Here is a 13,053-nt window from a genome sequence, read left to right on the forward strand (position 1 = left end):
AACCGGTTCAGACCAGCTCAGGGCCCAACCCCGGCCCCCAACCCGCACCCTTTCCCTGCCCGTGCAGCTGGAGCCGCACTGATCGAAAGTTCGGCCTTCTGGGGCACTGGCCAAAGGCATGTGAGCGAAGGCACTGGGTGGGTGACCCCAACTGGGCTCGGGGTCGGGCCCCAAACCCGCGCGAGGCCCGCCTGGCCGGGACTGACGCGCCTTCCGCGGTCCTTTCGGGACCTCCTTCTGCATCCCTCCTCCCCCAATTCCGTGAATACCACTTAACGCAATCATGTCAAGTTTCCAGAGTTCTCAGCTGCTCTCGGATTCCCCAGAGTCCCGGTGGGAAAACTGGCACTCAGAGCGTTAAGGATGCAGAACCAAAACAGGAGGGGAAAGTGCTGAAGAGCTTTCTCCTTCCCAGCTGGCTCCACTCGGGCCGGACTTTTGTGCCACAGTCGGGCTGGCGTGGCCCGAGCCGGGCAGCAACGGGAAAAGCGCGGACCGTGCTCCGGCCGCTCACGGAGACGCGCCAGCCAGCGCCGCTCTCGGGACCCAGCGTCCCAGCCCGCCCGCCGCCGCCGCGCTCAGCCCGGGCGCGGGGAGCGCACGTGCCGGCCCCGGCCGCGCAGGTGGTGGGAGGGCAACCGGCCCGTCCCCGCGTCCCCGCCGCGCCAGCCCGGCTCCCCAGCTCCAGGGGCTCCTCCACCCTCTCACTCCCCCTCCCCGGGCCCGGGAGCCTGGAAAGGGGGGTCGGGGGGGGGGGAACGTGCCGGTAGCTACGCTCCCCCAGATCCTCACCCAGGTTCACGAAGCTCATGACCATGTCGGCGTCGTTGAGGAAGGCGCTGTCCTGCGCGCTGGTCAGTGGAGACGCGCCGCCGCCGGGTCCGGGGGCCAGGACGCTCCTGCTGCCGAGGGCCGCCTGCCGGGGCTGGGACGAGCCGGCCCCTCCGCGCGGCCCGGGCCGCCGCCTCTCCTCGTCGGAAGCCCCGTCCTCGTCGTCGGCGGCGGACAGGGCGTTGTACAGGTCCAGCATGAAGAGGGGCGCGGACTTCAGCCGCCCGGGCGGGGGCTCCCCGCGAGGCTGCTGCGGCGGCGGCGGGGGCGGCGGGAGCGCAGGGGGCTGCGGCTGCTGGAGGCCGTGCAGGGGCCGGGGCCGGTGCGGGAGGCCCAGCACGGCGAGGATCTCCTTCTGCATCTCCCGCTTCTCGTGCGTCTTGAGCCTCCGGTAGAGGAAGCCCGAGGAGGAGGTCTGCGGCGGCGGCGGCGGCGGCTCCGCGGGGCCGGGGCGCCCGCCGTCCCCCAGCAGCGCGCCCCCGGCGGCGGGCAAGGACGGGGGCCCGCAGCAGCCGCAGAGCAGTCCCCACCACCAGCACAGCCACGGCGCCCTCCGCCCCAGCATCCCCGCCGGGCCGGGCTGGCCCCGCGGGTCCCGCGAGGCGTGGAGCGGCGGAGCGAGGCCGGAGCGCGGCCGCGGTGGCCCTTGGGCGTGAGGAGCCCCGCCACCTCTCGGCGGGCTCGCTTCCCCTTCCTGGCGCTCAGTCCGTATCGCTCATGGTCGTCTGGGGCGCCCGCAGTTGCCCAGGCTGGAGGGGAGGCGAAGGGGGCGATCGCCGGGAGGGCCGCTGGAGGGGCAGGGGGGGAGCCCCACGCTCCCGCGCAGGTCCCCGGAGGCGCAAGCTCCGGGCCAGGTGCGTCCGAGTCGGGGCCGCGCGGCAGCCGGCGCCCTGGCTCCTGGGCGGGTCACGGCGCAGTCCCTGCGGGGTCCGGCTGCCCGCGCACGTGCGCTGCCTTGCGCCCTCCGGGGCGGCTGGACGGACGGCGGGGCCGCTCACCAGCTGGGGAGGGTGTCCGGCATCATCCCCGCGCACGCCTCTCCCCGGCTTGCACGGCCGCCGTGAAGTTTACCCCGCCGCAGGGCCCCGGCCGTGGCGGACCAGGCGTCCCGAGATGCCCACCTTCTCCGCGAGGCTTACACTTCCTTCTCCGTCTCACGAACTCCGCGCCCCCTCCGCCCTCGGGCACGGCACTGTCGCTCCCCCTCAAGATCTCGGCGCGCCGTTCCACTCCCCAAGCGGAGGCGGTGAGGCTCTTGCTTTCCGTTCCGTGCTCGTTCGGCTGCCCTGCAAACCCCGCTCGCAGAAGGGATGGGAGGGAAGCGGACCCGTGCGCGGAGCGGCGGCGTCGGCGCCGGAATTCGCAGGCTCCCGCCTCTCGGAGCCGCGCTCCCCGCAGCGGCCAACGTGGGCTTTCTGGTGCGCGTCTAGCTCAGGTACCGCACTCCAGCCCCCGGGTCTCCCCGCCCTCTTGGTAACGGACAGGCTGGCGGCCAATGAAGAGGCGCGTCTCGCCTGTATTTAAATAGGCCCGCCCCCTTCTTTCACCCTCCCTCTCCCGGGAGGCATCGCCTCCGCCGCGCGTAGGTTTCAAGTACAGAGAATTCTCGGAGGCACCGGAGGAGTGGCGAGGTGGCAAAGGCAAAGAGGTCACCGCTAGGAAGAAAGATCTGATCAACACCCCGATGGGAACCTTTCCCTTTTACGATCCCATAAAAGGCCTAAATTGATGCCTTAACTAAATAAAAGTAAAATCAGCTGTTAAATCAATGCCACCTGAATCAATCGAAGAAGAACAGAAAACCATCACTTTTTCCCATTCCTTCCTTAGTTTCTCTAATTGATGTAACACAGGCGTTGAGCTTGCACGTGGCTTCCAAAGGCAGCTGATGGAAGTTGGGGCACACCCTCGGAGAAGCCGTTCCCAAACGCCACAGAGAGGGCCAAATATAAGCCATACCCGTCGTCCTGAGGGCTTGGGCTCCGAGTATTTTGATTTATTTCTTCATTTGGCCTTCGGCTTCGCTTCTTAAGCTAGCACCCAAAAGAAAGAGGGTGTAATCAGAGAGTGTAGTAAAAAAGCGCCCCCCGCCCCCAGCTTCTTGGAAATGTTTCAGAGCTTCTCCAGTTTGTCTGTTAACGTGGCATTTTAATGTACCGAGAGACAATCGAATTTACATGATGCAAGATCAGTAAAACTTGAGGAGAGGTGGTAAAGGTGATTTCAGTAAACGTAGGGGCTTGGCATGTCCCATTCAGGATCACAGGCAGGGCCCTGAAACTCGGGTTGCTGGGAGCATTAGACAAGGTCAAGCATGTAAAACCCGTTATAATTTCATGGCAGGCTCACTTCTCAGTTACAGACACTGCCCCCTCCCCCAAACACCACCACCACCATCTGCCATTCAGCATGCACATTCATTTGCCCTTACCCTATCCAAGAAGGCCCAGTTATTGGTGGTTCCTAGAAAGAAGTTCTCTTAAAACGTCATGATCTTTTACCTGGTGAACGCGTGTGCATTAGAAATCAAAAACTGCAGTGCTGACCTGGCAGTCTTGGTTCACATAGTCCAGGGCATTTGGGAGCCAGACCAACCAAATACCTACAGACTATGGAATTTGTGAACTTATAAGATCATGAGGTTTCTACTGATCCCAGCCTTTTAAGCATTGTTATCTTGTTTCAAAGAGTCTGTGTTGAATGGGTAAGGGTCTTTACCTCCCACCATCCCACCATCCACTGGTTCGCTCTTAGCTGTCGTTCTGTCTTGGTCCAGACGCAGTGGTCTTTAGGACAGACTTGAATTTTACAAACGTCCCGTAGCCATTGATCTCAGGCAAGACAGCAGCAACGACACTGAAGGCCAGTCTGTAACCACCTGCAGGGATTCTTTTCATCTGAAAAGAGGAGTACATCACTGCGAGGTCTGGGATGCCAGGCCCCTTAGAATTAGCCTCCATCACTTCTTTCTTCCGTCCGGGACTCGTTACCAGCATAAAATCATTGCAGTGCATAAAATGCCAGCAGCCAAGAGCTCTGATCAGAAGATCTGGAATTTCGGCAGGTATATGTGGGCTTCCTCCCAAGGGCCTCCTCCTTTCCCAAACCTAGTCACACCTTCTTAAGACTTCTAGTGAGACACAAGCAGAGTAAAAGCAGCTCCAGCCCATCAGGGCAGTGGGTAAAGTACTGGAAAACTGTAAAAACCCTGAGCATAGGGCACCTAGGAAGGGCTATGCCATTTAAAACACAAAAGCTGACTGTGACCCATCTTTTCCAGGTGCACCTATTATATATGCATATCTGACCCAGTGGAGAACACGCACAGACACACCGTCTTCCCCTGTTCTTGGATGCTTGGTAAGAGGTAGATGGACCTCTACGACATGGGTCTAAAATGGCCCTTAGTGATTTGTTATCAATTCACATCTGAGCAGCAACCGTGATTCAGGTCAGCCATGGGCTTCCCATCTCAAGCAAGATGGACTCTCAGGCCCTGTTGCATGACAGAAGGAAAAGGGGGTGCCTCCCGATGACAAACACAAGGGCACACGACTCGCTTACGAGCCAGAGGGGAAATATGTGACATGAGTTATGACGATCATAAAGATGGTGACATTCAACTGAGGACCACAGAAGAAGGCGTGCTCTCCTCATGTCCCCACTGCCCCCAACATGTGCACATATTTGTCAGAAAACACTCAGACACGACCTTGGATCCATTAGGGGCAAAGGACATAAAGAGATAGGGTTCTGAAATTTTAATAACTTCAAAATTGGGACCACTGTTTCTTCAAGCCTATCGGAACGCTGAGTAGATAAGGGACCGCTAACCACGACCTCGCCCACTCCCTGCTTTTCTGACCACTCCCCATCACTCACCCCAACAATCCCCAGAAGTCCCGGGACAAGGGGTTGGGCAAAGTCCAGATGTGATTCAGGAGGGAGGGAGTGAGGGAGAGGAACAGATCTGGCTCTGGAGTCTGCTGGGATGTGCGACCAGAGGGAAATCAGAGGGAACTTCGCCCCCTGCAGGACAACAACATATCACCACCCCTTGCTCTGTGTGCCTGGACAAGCTTCATTAAGTTCCCTGCATGGGCCTCCAAAACATCTGGGTGGAAAGAGGAGGAATTCGGTCAAGAAGCCGGATGTAGAAACCAATCTATATCAAACATCTGGTGCCTTGGCTGACATTTCATGCAGATGGCCTTCAGTTTTCTGGACAAGGTTGCCCGTCCCACTCCCACGCACGAAATGAGGGAGTGAGGAACCCTCACCGTAAAGTGAAGGACTACCCTGTGCCTTTGGTGATATGGGGATAGGGTGAAAATCCTGTACCCAGGTGTCTGTCAATGCACAGGGTAATTCACACGACAAAGCCTTTAAAAGAGGAGTTACCATGTTCCTTTCATATTATGAGGGTTTCTATTTTACATATATGACACACTTGACCAAATCATTTCTATTTTTAAAAGATGCTGTTTATTAATTTGATACATTAAATATTCTATACTCTATGCTTTCCTTTGAATTATCTTATTAGCAATAAACTTTCAACTGACTTTCCTAAAGAAGTAAGTGGCTGCTTTTAGAATTAATTTAACATAGAAGTATTATAAGCTATGCTGCTCTTGTGCTTAAAAGCTTGAGGTCTGGTCATCTGGAGTCCTTGGGCAACTCCACTTAAAACACTACATTTTTATCTTTAACGTTCATGTGAGGATTTGAGTATTTCCTAATATGAATTTCTCAATATAATAATTTGCTCCAACTTTCAAAATATCAATTTGGAGTTGCGTGAAAAGTAAATATGGTAAGTAAATGTTTGCAGAGCACTGAGAAACGAAAATCTGAGAGTTAAATAAACATTTTGCTTCTAAAAGCTACACCTGTAAGGCAGCCTTCAAAATACGTGTCTCATCCAAAAGTCTGTGGCAACACTTACATTCACTCACACTTTCCTTTCACTGTCAACTATTCAAAAATGCTGGGCATTCACACTTCAAAATATCATTCGAGCCATCATATTTTCCTACTCATGAAGGACATCTGGTGGCAAAGTGAAAAACTAATACATAAATCTGTTTCCAGAGATTTTTTTCCACACTGTAACCCAAATGGCAAATCTGTTACTGATGTGTGCCTCAGACGATTCTCACCAGCCACAGAATCTTTAGAAACATCCAGAATATTCATTTTTGAAATTTTCATTGGATAACTGACATGGGCAGAGTAAACCTTTTTTTTTTTTTTTTTTTTTTTTACTGAGTAAAACAATGCTTAACATATTTCTATGACTAGCTCTACAATCCCTGAAGTTTTGTTCCAAGAAATCATTGGACATTTAGCTCCACTGGGCAGTGCCTGAGGCCTCTGAAGTCCACCCCGTCTGTGGTTCCCTCTGGATGTGTCCTGTCCTGGATGTGTCTCTTGTGTGTCAACTAGGAGGTCTCATGAAAATATGATATTATTGTACCGCCAGTCCCCTTAACTAGCAGAGCTGTAACCAGAGGTATGTAGGGGTCAGGAAAACCCACAGTGACAGGATAAAATCAGGTTAAAATGAAAATCAAGGCCATCTTTTAAAGAGGAAGAGAAAGTCTGAGAAGATGTATACCAACGGGAAGGCAGATGTTGATACTAATTATCCAGTCTGTATTCATTCATTCATTCGACAAATATTTGAATGCCTAACGTGTGCCAGGCACTGTTCTAGGTTTGGGGATACCAAAGAGTCAGATTTTAATTTTATTTGTTTATTTATTTATTTATGGCTGTGTTGGGTCTTCGTTTCTGTGCGAGAGCTTTCTCTAGTTGCGGCAAGTGGGGGTCACTTTTCAACACGGTGCGCGGGCCTCTCACTATCGCGGCCTCTCTTGTTGCGGAGCACAGGCTCCAGACGCGCAGGCTCAGTAGTTGTGGCTCACGGGCCTAGTTGCTCCGCGGCATGTGGGATCTTCCCAGACCAGGGCTCGAACCCATGTCCCCTGCATTGGCAGGCAGATTCTCAACCACTGCGCCACCAAGGAAGCCCCCAAAGAGTCGGATTTTAGAGGGGAAGATTGACAATAAACAAAATAACTAAGAAAATATATTTGGGTAAGCAGGATGTTGTCCCCATGATTTTTGCCCCCAGTGTTCCACCTGTGAATATGTTACTCTACATTGCGGAGGGGACTTTGCAGATGGAATTAAGTTTGCTAAGCAGGTGACCTTAAAATAGGAAGATTATCCTGGAGTTATTAAGTGAGCCCAGTGTAATCACAGGGGTCCTAAAAAGCAGAGGAGGGAGACAGATGAGACAGAGCAGTCTGAGAGGGACTGGAGCCACCTTTGCTGACCTGAAAGGTGAACGGGCCACAAGCCAGGGGATACAGGTGCCTCTAGAAGTGAGAGCAAACCTCAGCCGACAGCCAGAAAGAAACCAGTCTTAATGCTGGATTCTGTCAACAACCTGAATGAGCCTGGATGGAGATTCTCACCCAGAGACTCCAGGTTGGAGCCCCAGGCAGCTGACTCCTTGATTTCAGCCTGGTGGGACCCAGAGCAGAGAAACACAACCTACCAACTTCCGACCAACAGAACTCTGAGATAATAAGTATGTGTCGTTTTAAGCCACTAAAGGTGTGGGATTTCTTTCACAAACAACAGGAAACTAATGCGTATATAGTACGGTAACAAGTGCTGTGGAGAAAAATTAAACAAGAAAGAGGCTGTAGAGAGTGTGGACAGTCAGGAAAGGCTTCACTGAGAAGGCAACACTTGAGTCCACACCCGACAGAGGAAAGAGAACCAGCCCTGAGAATATCTGGGGGAAGAGCTTTCTGGGCAGTGGAAAAACAGTAAGTGCAAAGGCCCTGAGGCAGGTGCATGCCTGATGAGCCTGAGGAAGAGCAAGGAGGCCAGTGAGGTTAGAGCAGAGAAGAGAGGGGAATAATAGTAGAAAATTACATCAGCACCCCACAGAGGGTGGGCACTGGGGGCCAAGGTGGCATGGGATCCTGGGTGTCCTTGTAAAGAATTCACCTTTTAAAAAGCACAAGATGGCACAACAACATGGATACATCTCACAAACATAATGTTGAAGAAAGGACACCAGACACAAAAGAACACATATCGCAACTCCATTTGTACAAAATTCAAAAACAGACTATTCTAGAAGTCAGGTTAGTGGTTACCTTTGGAGAGAAGAGTAGGAGTAATTGATCGAATGAAACCAAGAGGCGTGTTCCTAAGGTTGGTCTATTCCATTCCCTGACTGGTGGTTATAACAGGAGCGGTCGATTTTGATAATTCATTGAGTGGTACACATATCATTTGTACACTTTTTTCATGTGCGTTATATTGCAATAAAAATTTTGATTAAAAAACAATTAAGTAAAGGACTACCACCACCACCAATAAAAAGTGTGAGATGGGGGCTTCCCTGGTGGCACAGTGGTTGAGAACCCGCCTGCCAATGCAGGGGACACAGGTTCGAGCCCTGGTCTGGGAAGATCCCACATGCCGTGGAGCGACTAGGCCCGTGAGCCACAACTACTGAGCCTGCGCGTCTGGAGCCTGTGCTCCGCAACAAGAGAGGCCGCGATAGTGAGAGGCCCGCGCACCGCGATGAAGAGTGGCCCCCGCTTGCCGCAACTAGAGAAAGCCCTCGCACAGAAACGAAGACCCAACACAGCCAAAAATAAAATAAATAAATAAAAATAAAATAATTTTTTTAAAAAAAAGTGTGAGATGGGAGGGTCACTGGATGGTTTTGAGCAGAGTGACATGAGTTGACTTAAATTTTAACAGAATCACTCAGGCCACCATGTTGAGAGCAGACTATTGGGTTGCCAGGGCAGAATCAGGGAGGTCAGTTAAGAAAGTCTTGCTAATGCTCAGGCGGGAGATGACGATGGCTCATAGGGGACCTCAGATGGAAGCAGTGGAGAGAGAAGTGGTGGGATTCTGGACACATTTTGAAGGCAGATCCCAATGCCAAGAGGATTCACTAATTGCAGGTAAAAACAACAGCGCCAACTACTTCTCCCCCTGTATAGGGCCAACAAAACACCATCTCCCTCACTGCATAAGGCATGGGGTAGTAGTGTGAATTTGCAGTGGACTGAGGAAAACAAGTGTTCATGCCCTCATGATTGTGGGTTAATACGATGGCGGTGACGAGGCGTGGCCTGAGGGGCTTTAGCCAACCTGTAGTCTCCATCACAAAAGCTGCTCAAAATAAAGAGTGCTTGCTACCCAAGAACAGCTTCAAGACAAGTGCCCTGATAGCCTTCCAACAATATTCCCTATATAGTTATATAATAGCTCCATCTCGGGAATATCAGTCTCTTCCAAGACATGAAGCTTGGCCATTAAGAATTAATTTTAAAAGGACTTCTATAAATGGGGTATCCTGGATGGAATATTGGAGCAGAAAAAAAAGGATAGTAGGGAAAAGAGAATGGAATGTGAATAAAGGGTAGAATTTAGTTAATAACAATGTATCAATATTGGTTCATTAGTTGTGACAAATATACCATAATAATGTAAGATGTTAACAATTGGAGACACTGGGGATGGGAGACAGAGGAACTCTGTACTATCTTTGCAACTTTTCTGTAAATTTTAAATTCTGCTAAAATAAAAGGTTTATTTGAAAGAATGTTCCTATAGCTTTAATCTTAAAATATAATAATTAAAACTTGGCCACCTCCTCTGCTGCAGAAAGTAATACTATGTGTCTTTATTCCACATAGATTTATAATGGCAATGTTTCTAATCAATTTTATCCATCTCTTTCCTCTCTTTTTCTGATTGGGTGAACTCTGCTGGGTGTCCTGCAGCTCACCGACTCTATCCTTTGTTATCTCCACTCTACTAGAGCCCATCTGGGGAGCTTTTTATTTCTGTGATAGTATTCTTTCCATTTGGTTCCTTTTTATATATGTATAACTTCTGTTTCTTTGTTGAGATTTTCTGCTTTTTCATTTGTTTCCAGGGAATTTGTAATTGACTGTTGAAGCGTTTTTAATGACAGCTGCTTTTACATCCTTGATTTGAGTGAGATGAGATCATCTGACGTCTGGTTGATCTTGGTAGTGGTGTCAGTGAATGGTCCTTTCTCATTTCAAGTTGGCATTTTCTTGATTCTTTGGAGGGTTTGGGGGGGGGGTGTTTGCTTTGGGTTTGCTTTGCTTGTTTGTTTTGGTATGTTTTCACTTTGCTCTTGCATCTTGGGCATTCTATTATGTTATGAGTCTCTGGGTCCTACTTAAATCTTTTATCCGGCATTGCCCTGCCTAGGTCTAGCTGGCAAGTCCTGGCCTCCTTTTGTTGGCCGTGGTTCCAATGGCAACTTAATTTTCAGGGGCTTTGCGGTATTCTTATGGTCTGCGTGGTTTGTGCAGTGCTGCTGGGGTTCCTGTCATTCCTGCTGGTGCTGCCTGAAGGGCCAGAGGGTCGTCCCCATATAGACCACCAGGTGTCTCTCCGTGGGGCGGGGGAATGGCAGGGACGAGGAGGCTCTCTGGGAGTCAACTTTTAAGCACCCACATACTGATGATCTACAGTAAAATGCTGGTTCCAGGACGGTTTCCACCAACGACTGCATAAGAGTCGTTTTTGTCGCTGTTGTTGTGATGATATGGAGTCCATGATTTAACTGATTTTAACTTAAATTCCGTACGGTCACAAACACAAATAGAGGTAACTTATTAAAACAGAGGTAACGGTTAAAGATAAATAAGGAAATCAAATTATTAGGTTGGAACCAAATAACCATGAAGGTATCTAAAATCATAACAGAAATCAAGCATTGTATTTCGCTCTGAGGTTCCTAGGAGACAAGACAAAAATGGAAATAGAGGGCTATAAAGTGCTCATAGTTTAATAGAAAAAAATGCAATAGTATCTGGAGAAATTTTTCTTGCATTGAATCCTCAGAGGATTTGTTTTTAATATAGTTTCTTTTAGAAATAACTCCTTCTGCCTGTTGATGACCACATGTTCACTTTTCCTTTGACTGAATAAGCCAGATCCACTCCAATAAGATTCATACAGTATATTCCAGAAGTAAGTAGACAGGGCCGTTTGGGATTTTGTGTGGCATTATTTCTCCGAATCTCATGCAGAGGCTAGGGAATTGACCCTATTAACAAGTGAACTAGGGTGGAGGGCAGAGCAAGGCACAAACAGCTAACTCTTCAGTCATCCTCCAGATATGCAGTCTGTACACCTCACTTCTACCTGGCCAGAAATCGAGACTGTAAGCTCTTTTGTATTCCAGCCCCGGCCACAGTGCCTGGCACATAGTAAGGTGCTAAATCAACATTTGTTTAATGATAGAATTTTATTGGTTAATGGCTTGGGTGGGAAAAGAGAACAATGCATAGGACATCTTCCCATCACATACTTTCTCTACCATGAGAAGATCCCAAAACACAAAAAATTATGTGCATTCATCAGTAGCTAAACTAAACCGTAGCCCATGAAAATAAATATTAAATTGTTCACTAATAACCAAAATGTCAGGGCTTTAAAACTACATTATTCTCTTCCTACACAGACATTAGCATGGGATCACCAAAACTAATTTTAGCAGTCACCTCTACTACTTAAATGTGTATATATCACACTCATAAAAATGAGACTTTCATGCAGAAATAAAACTAAAATTTGCCAATACACCTCAGAGTAAAAATGTTATTTAAGGATTAGTAAAACATTTATTTTCCTAGCATGTGAATAGGACACTTGTTCTCATAATTTTCCTTCACGTCCCTCACTAGAACTGAATCTTCTGGCATCTGGAACAGATTCTTTCAGATGCATACATACACCTGTTTCAAATTCAGGCACCCCAGAATCAGTAAAAGAAAGCCCTTCCAGACATCAGTAGAGCAGGGCTCCTGTCAACAATGCACTTTGCTAAGGAAAGAAAGAGGTCTCTCCCTGCCAATAAGGAGGGAGCTGAAGGGAAATTTTGTAAATGTTACTTATATGAAATTAATGAAATGATGTTAGTATCACTTACAGGTTTAGGGAAGTGTGTGTTTCATGTTAAGCCTTTTACCGTAATTACCTTAGTTCTAGGTCATTTGCTCTTACTTTTTATCAGAGGAACTCAAAGCACATTCTTTTCAAGACAGCTGTGTTCTAGTTATGCAAGAATCAGTGTTAGAGAGCCTATGTACAATAGAGTGCCTCTGGTCAACCATACCCTATTGTGCACTTAAAAAGTTGTTGAGGGGAGGGTTTCCCTGGTGGCGCAGTGGTTGAGAATCTGCCTGCCAATGCAGGGGACACAGGTTCGAGCCCTGGTCTGGGAAGATTCCACATGCCGCGGAGCAACTAGGCCCGTGAGCCACAACTACTGAGCCTGCGCGTCTGGAGCCTGTGCTCCACAACAAGAGAGGCCGCGATAGTGAGAGGCCCGCGCACCGCGATGAAGAGTGGCCCCCACTCGCCGCAACTAGAGAAAGCCCTCGCACAGAAACGAAGACCCAACACAGCCATAAATAAATTAATTAATTAATTTAAAAAAAAAAAAGTTGTTGAGGGGAGATCTCATGTTACGTGTTCTTACCCCAAAAAAGGGAGGGGGGGGGACATAAGGAAACTTTTGGAGGAGATGGAAATGTCTTTGACCTTGATTGTGGTGATGATTCCACAGGTGTCTGCGTATGTCCAAACTCATCAAATTGCTTACATTAAATATGTGCCACCTGTTGATGGGAATGTATATTGATACAGCCACTATGGAGAACAGTATGGAGGTTCCTTAAAAAGCTAAAAATAGAACCACCATATGACCCAGCAATCCCACTGCTGGGCATGTACCCTGAGAAAACCATAATTCAGAAAGAGACATGGACCACAATGTTCACTGCAGCTCTATTTACAATAGCTAGGACATGGAAGCAACCCAAGTGTCCATCGACAGATGAATGGATAAAGATGTGGCACATATATACAATGGAATATTACTCAGCCATAAAAAGAAATGAAATTGAGTTATTTGTAGTGAGGTAGATGGACCTAGAGTCTGTCATACAGAGTGAAGTAAGTCAGAAAGAGAAAAACAAATACCGTATGCTAACGCATATATATAGAATCTAAAAATAAAAATAAAAACGGTTCTGAAGAGCCTAGGGGCAGGACAGGAATAAAGCCACAGATGCAGAGAGTGGACTTAAGGACAAAGGGAGGAGGAAGGGGAAGCTGGGATGAAGTGAG

The 13,053-nt window shown here is 49.2% G+C and overlaps 1 protein-coding gene across 2 annotated transcripts in view; it reads right to left on the reverse strand.

Moving 5' to 3' along the window:
• Positions 1 to 12,361, reverse strand: part of BMP6 (bone morphogenetic protein 6) — a 156,565-nt gene extending 144,204 nt beyond the window's left edge. For both annotated transcript variants that reach the window (XR_014232726.1, XM_082347757.1), the window contains exon 1: positions 793 to 12,361. Coding sequence is in view for 1 of the 2 variants with exons in the window: in XM_082347757.1 (XP_082203883.1) it covers positions 793 to 1,396 (604 nt within the window). In the remaining variant the exon portion in view is untranslated. The remainder of the gene's footprint in view (positions 1 to 792) is intronic.
• Positions 12,362 to 13,053: the final 692 nt, after the last annotated feature.

Source organism: Balaenoptera borealis (assembly GCF_965194805.1).
Source record: "Balaenoptera borealis genome assembly, chromosome: 12".
NCBI classification, from domain to species: Eukaryota; Metazoa; Chordata; class Mammalia; order Artiodactyla; family Balaenopteridae; genus Balaenoptera; species Balaenoptera borealis.